The sequence below is a fragment of the Aythya marila genome, assembly GCF_965140915.1.
Source record: "Aythya marila genome assembly, chromosome: 8".
Classification (NCBI taxonomy): Eukaryota; Metazoa; Chordata; class Aves; order Anseriformes; family Anatidae; genus Aythya; species Aythya marila.
The window spans coordinates 26460783-26467854 of NC_139049.1; the positions used below are offsets into that span (position 1 = coordinate 26460783).

At 49.2% G+C, this 7072-nt stretch overlaps 1 protein-coding gene across 2 annotated transcripts in view; it reads right to left on the reverse strand.

Annotated features, from left to right (window-relative positions):
* Window positions 1-5006, reverse strand: part of RAB3B (RAB3B, member RAS oncogene family) — a 56030-nt gene extending 51024 nt beyond the window's left edge. The window contains exon 1 of one of the 2 annotated variants that reach the window (XM_082765719.1): window positions 4893-5006. Coding sequence is in view for 1 of the 2 variants with exons in the window: in XM_082765718.1 (XP_082621844.1) it covers window positions 343-363 (21 nt within the window). In the remaining variant the exon portion in view is untranslated. Of the gene's footprint in view, window positions 1-342; window positions 418-4892 lie in introns of those variants that run through there. The other variant, XM_082765718.1, reaches the window with a different exon arrangement.
* Between the last annotated feature and the right edge of the window lie 2066 nt (window positions 5007-7072).

The following is a 7072-nucleotide window of genomic DNA, read 5'->3' on the forward strand; positions in this document are numbered from 1 at the left end:
CAATTCTCCACTGAGAAATAATTTAAAAACACTCCTTTATGTGCTCTGTCATCTGAAAAGAAAACCAAAACTTTTTTTAATTTTTCAGGAATTAAACTAAGTCCTGAATCAGATCTCTATCTCCTAATGACTTTTTGTTGTTGGTTTGTGTGTTTTGTTTTGTTTTTTTTTTAAGCCAATGTACACTGTCCTGAGACTAAAGCTCATAAAGGAAATAAGGCCGTGACCTTAGTGAGTCTTATACAAATACTTGTACTACAAGAGAGATTTACCAGAAGCAGAAAACATATAATGAGCAATTAACATAACTGCTAATAAGTATGGCAAGCAAGTGATAGTTACCAATTTAGATCTATAATCCATGAGACAGATGGAGGCTTTGCTGTGAGTTATATGAATCAAGAGTGGTCACACTGCTGAACCTGTGATGTAGAAGCAGAAGGATTACAATATTTAAGACAAAGATGGGTAACGAGAATATTACAGAAGCTACTAATGGGTGGATAGGTTAGACTGGGAACACACTGCTGGGGAAAGGTCTGAATTTCCTTCATGGAAGGTAACGGGGAAAGCCCTGTAGTGTACAAAGAAAAAAGAGACAGTACTCAAGTTAGTAACAGATACCAAGATAACAGTAGAACTTGAAGCCATCAGTTTAGAATTTATTAAAGGGAGAGTATCTAGATTAAGCTAAATTTTAATTTCCAGAGATGTTCTAGAAGGGGATGCAAAACCTCAGATAGGAATTGTTACACCCTCATCACAGAATAGCAGCAAAGGGAACAGAACCACAGAGGAGCTGAAATACATCTCCATATATTTCTGTTCCACACAACGCCTGGGTCAAAGTCTACTGCACAGCAAATGCCAATTACACCAGGACGTGTAAACGTCTGCAACCCCACTTACAGCACATCCATATAGAAATAACTGCCTTAAAACAATAGTTGTGCCAGATATAGAAGGGGAAAAAAAAAAAAAAAAAAAAAAAAACATAACAGAATTCAGTCCTCATTTTCGTGTTTAATATAATCTAAAGGCCAACTTCAGCTCTGGTGCATTTCCTCTCCATCAGACAAGTGTGAACCCCCACTTGTTACCATGACTTATTTTATGCTGCCTTGTGGAGGCTGCTGAAGCACCCAGACAAACCCAGACCTCATCTAAATAAGCTGCAGCCACCAATTCTAGGTAAGAATTTGGATCAGACAAGGACAAACCCTTTCTCACGATCCACACAATTGACAATCACCTCGCTTGGCACACAAAACGGCACCTTGCTCTTGCCCAGACTACTCCACATTTTTCTTGATTACGGTTCCCTGTGTTCTCCCAGCCCTGGCCTCTGCAGCAGGTATTTCTGTGACCACCTCTGGCTCTCACTTCAGCACCGTCCACAGTTTCAGGGAACTTGGTTTTGAAGCTTCATCCAAATCACTTAACTGCTAGATCCAGGACAACAATAAGTCAACAGTGGAAACAGAAAGAAAAGCCACTGTTTTGCTGCTTTAGAAATGTCAGCCCCTCATCTTGACAGTAAAGGCTAAAATTGATTTATTAATGAAGTCTTCACAATTAGATTTTTGTAGTGGACTTAGGCTGGAAACCACATGCTGTGAATGAGTTCAATATATGCATGACAACTGAAGAAGAGAACGCTCTAAACAACATGGGCAGTTTATTATTGCTCATTCAGATTTGGGAATGCAAGCTTTAAAAAGTGCTGAGAATTTTTTGAGTGTGGAACAAAAGCCCAGAATCGGTGGCTATCCCATCAATTCTCTTAACTTTACAACCACAATTTGTCAGGCAGCAGGCTGGGACTGCTGTCAGAAAGACTTCCTCGAGTCAAACATCTCTCTGGGTGTCTGGAGCCATGCCTCGCCTGTTTCCTGCGTAACGTTCAACATCCTTAATGTCCATTTCAGAGCCATGGCAAAACTCTCAGGAAGAATAAATTTATTACTCTATTTTTACAGTGGGAAAAAAAAAAGGAAAGTAATAAGAGTTTCCACATCGTTCACATTGTTTACTCTCTGCTACGAGTGTTTTGTTTGTGGCTCTTTTAACATCACACAGGTTCCTGCCTGCTGGCAAACACACTGCTCCGAAGGCACAGAGAACACCATTTAACAGCACAGGGATCTCCCCTTCTGCAGGGGAACTGCTAGCTGAGCCTGGCTCAGCTCTGCCCCAAAGGATGCAAGAGACTTACATCCTCTTTGTGCCCTAGAGAGCAGCTGCAGGGAAGATTTCCCCAATTCCCTTTATATTCCAGAAAGCCTGGAAACCACAGGAGCCAGGCATTTCCTGGAGCTGCGCTGGGACACAGCAAAGTTGCCACGATGCCCTCCCACTCTGCTGGCAAACAACGCCAGTTCAGCCACACGAGGGAATTCACACTGCTTGTAGCCACCGGCCGGCTGTATGCTGACTCAGACACCTGTCCCACAAGCACGCAAGAGACATTTGCAGATTTTCCTACAACACCAGGTCCAAAATGTTCCACCTGCATGTAAGAATCAGAACTGAATCAGGTGACAGGAGGCTGGCTTTGTCCTGTAGTAACACTCGTGTCGTGGAGACAGGGCCAGCTCAGAACACCACTGTGGTGCAGGTGAACTTTGGCTGCCTTCTGGCCCCAGCCTCGAAGCTGAAAATCTGTGAGGGACATGTTACTTCTTTTCTCCGTGCTACGCTGTCCGTGCTGTGAGGTAAGCCAGCTGCTAACGCAGATTACAAGTGCCCTGACAATTCCCAGGTTTAACTAGCTAACACTCCTGAACGTACGTCTTACTGCTTATGTCAAAGACCAAATACGACTGCGCTGCAGGGAGCTCAGCAGGCATTACAGGAGCTCACTAAGTACTGCAGAACTTTAACCAGCGTGTACATGAAGTACAGCTGAAAGGCCAGCTCGGGACAGGCTCAGTTTTAGCCACTGAGACGTGCCTCCTGCAAACACCCCCAGACAGCACCCCTGGCCTCCCCGGGAAGGCTCAGGAGACATGCATCCCCTCACACGAGGGCCTGCTGCCAAGCAGCTCTCTCATCCCCCCTTTTTGATCTGGGGCTGCATCAGACCAAGGCAAAATGGAAGTAGGAAAAACACCACAAAACACACAGCTCAACTCACACGGCTACTACAGGACAGTGATGGCTAGCGTGTTGATGAATGCACTGCTTTGCTACACCTAAGGCTCAGAAAGAAATACTGCTATTAAAACCTCGAAACATTAAGTCTTCTCAACTTGTTACTTGATAATGTGTCAGATCTGCAAAAAGGGCGGCACAGTTTTGTCCAAATCGCAAAGGAAGTCTGATTTAGAGATTGGTTTATGGAACTCTCTTCTGACTTGTAATACAAATTGCCCTGATAAAACAGAGTCTTGAAGGCAGCGATCACACCAAGGTCTCAGTAAGTGCATATACAACTGTCTCCAGGACAGCGAGCACAAATAACAGGAAAAAAAAGCTTTTTAGTTACACGCTCACACATAGCAGTATACAGATCCAATTTACAGCCTGACAGAACCCCCATGATCTGCATCGAGATACAAACACAGGAGTCAAGACTATGTTCCACTGATATCTTTTAACTTGGGATGGAGGGGAAGGAGGAAAAAAAAAAAAGAAAAAAAGAAAAAAGAGGGCTATTTTAACCCAGGGCTAGCCCAGGCTAGTATGAAGCCCCACAAAGAGTTATCAGCAGAAGTGTGGGTGCAGCACTGGGTAAGGAGTGACAAGGAACGAGGCTGGAGACGTTTGAACCAGGTTTGCCACCAAGAAAGCGTGTACAGAAACATGAATTAAAGCTCTGCTGTCACAGTCTTGGGCCAAGGGAAAATTCACATTCAAATTAACCTTTTTTTCTCTTTTGGGTCAGGTTAGTCTTAATGGAGGTCAGCTCAACCTGGTTCACTGCACAAACGTGCCGTGAAGAAGGGAAGGACAGCACGAGGAAAGAACCTCCGGAGGCAGAGACAGGAACGACAGCGGTGGTGTTGGTGATGCCGCCGTGATCCCACAGCACACCACCACCACGGGCATTGCGCCCCTGCCTTGCTGCTGGCACACTGAGGAAAAAAAACACGTGGCCTCGGGACAGGTGGCAGCAAGACCGCATATTTGACACCGTGCAAAGCGGAGGAAACGGAGAGTTGGTGCTTTTAGCGAGTGAAACTGGGATGATTGATCTGCTTGGGTTCATGTGGTGGGCTCACTGCCTGCTGCTGCTGGGCACTGTGGACACACCAAGCGTCCTCCTCCTGTGCAGTGGGTGAGGGACACGAGTGCTCTGCAGGCCACCAAGGTGCAGCCAGCCAGCACCTTGCCCTTCCCACAGCAGCACCATCAGGACCAAACCCCGTCCGTCTCACTGCCGGGCAGTTTTGAAGCGCTGCCGTTCGCCCAGCGGAAAACATCCGTGCAGAATGACAGGAATTGGCAGGGCTTACGCACCAGCTGGAAAACAGCCGGGGAGGCCACAGCCTCCAGCCCCCCACCCCCCCTCCGCCTAGGTTATTTAAAAGATAACGCAACGGTTTATCACCTCTAATAAATATTTATTTTAGAGCTGGGGCTGCATTTGGGTTCTCCTCACGGTTTCTCTAAGGTTGGGGGGGGGGGGGCTGCCCTTAACACCCCGCGGGCATCGAGCCCTCAGCCCGTCCGAACCGGGCACTGAGGGGCTGAGGGGGGCGAGGACGAGGGAGGAACCCGGGGCGAGGCGAGGCGACGCCAGGCGCCTTCCCGCCCTCCCGCCCCGCACGCGAAGCCTGAGGGGACGGCGCCTGAGGGGACGGCGCCCCGCAGCCCGCCCGCCCTCCCCGACGGCTCGGACGCGCCCGTTACGGGCGGAGGGAGCCCGGCCGCCGAGCCGCGGCTCTTACCTGGGGCGGTGGCGACGGAGGAGGAGGAGGAGGAGGAAGGGCAGAGCCGAGCCGAGCCGTGCGCCGGTCCCGCGGCCGCTGCAAGCGTGGCGGGAGCCGCCCCCCCGCCGGCACCTGGGGCGGCCCCGAAGGCGGAGCTGTGCCGGGGGGGGGGAACCGGCAACGCCCGGGAGGGAGCGGAGCCGCCCCGGGGGGGAGTCCCGGCACCGGGCTGAGCGAGAAGCGTGGGGACAGGGGGAGGAGTGAGCCCCCGAGGGTCCCATCAGGGCTCGGGGCGCTGCTCAGGATACCCCCGAATCCCCTCAGCAGCCCCCGAATCCCCTCAGGAGCCCTCGAATCTCTTCAAGAGCCCCCGATTCTCTTCAGGAGCTCCCGAATCCCCTCAGCAGCCCCCACAGCTCGGGATGCGGAGAGCTTTGTGCCGGTGGGACCGTAACTTGCGGTTCCTGATCTTGCAAGGGCTTCAGGAGGACGTTTCTCTTCAGTAGGAGTGTTGACTCTGAAGCCTAGTGATGGCATGAACTACTGCACTGTTATTGAGAAGGAAAAAAAAATGAGGTGGTAGCTGTGATCTCCCTGAATTGCTTGTCTGAAAGAGGTCTGACAAAGTGCTTAATGAAGACCCTTCTGTCTTTAAAATCCTACAGACAGATCCCAAGTTCAACCTCAGAGACTTGATTGCTGTTGTGACCTTTCTCTGGCTGGGAAACCAAACCAGCTCTCAGGGATGATCCCTGAGAGAAAGCAAACAAAAATTAATCATGAGTGTTTTAAACACCCCTCTGGCATGACTAACGAGGCACTTCCTAAACAGCCAGCCAAGACGGCAACATGTGGCTTTAAGCAGGCACCTGAGCACGAAGAGCAGGTTCTTGGTTCACGAGAGCAGCTCTTGTCAGGGGAGGTCAGCACAGGGGCCACCTAAAGATTCAAGAACTGCAAAATTGCAGCCTCCAGGGACCACCTCTGATCTCAGGGCTCTAAACCGGAGCAGAGATGCTGCTGTGCCCTCAGCACATCGCTCTGAGTGCTGTTCTCTTCCTGCCCCATCTCATCGTGGTGGGGTGTTTGGTTTGGTGTATGGCACTTTGGCTCAAATACTGCCCACACTTTGCTTGCAAAAAGCTTCTTGCACGTGGAGTGATCTGAACTGACCATCTTTGGACTGGCTTGTAGGTCAGCCAGCCCTTGGATAAACTTTCACTTTATAACAGCTCAGCCACTTGAAAGGAGTCTGTAAATTACTCTTACTGCTACGATTTCCCCAGGGTAGCTGACCAGTTAACAGTTTGGTGAGAAGGTAGGAAGCCAGAGAGCGCTGCAGTGCTACATACCTAGAAAACATCCAAGGCTTGCATTTTAGGAGCAACACAGGAGTGCTGCAGGGAAGCCTCAGGAAAACCTCTTCCCACTGCAGATCAGAGATGCTACATGGCTTCTTGATTTTACTCAAGTTGGAGCTACTTGGCAGGTGGCTCGGGGCACAATTCTACCCAGCATCTAAATGATTTCCTACCCTCCCCTAGAATGGCAATGTTTATTTGCCATCGACACCACAACAAAAAATATTGTTATATAAGCCAGGATACAGTCATGAAGAATCTAACCAGCCCTGATTCAAGCCTTAAGTGAGACATCAGCTTTGTGTAGGCAACTTGACATAATCAATACTATAACAAAACCCAAGACTCATTAGAATAGTTATTTCAAAGACATCCTGTCAGGCTTGACACCTGCAGAAGTCTTTTTAGCTCTTTGCAATCCTCTCATTGCTCTGGGAAATGTTTTCCACCTTTTCCAAAAGCCAAGTTCCACACTACCCAGCATGATGTCTGCAGCGATGGCGCTAATGCTTTTTCCCTCCATCTGCTGACTGATGCTCAATCTAGAAAGCATTGCAAGCCAACAGCCCTGTGAGGTACCACCATGGAAGGTAAGAGGCCATAGGCAGATATCTTCACCTTTGAGGGGTGGGACACATGAAGATTTAGGCTTATCTGGGCATCTGCTTAGTGATCACCTAATTTAACAACCAAGGATAGCAGCCACAACAAGCGCAGAGGCACTGTGCAGCCTACTTCCAAAGGCACTTCCAGACTTCACACTCTCTCTGAAATGCCAGTGTTTATGTCCAGCTGCACTGGAGGATTAAAAATGCCCTTTCTCAGTCAGGGTTCTCT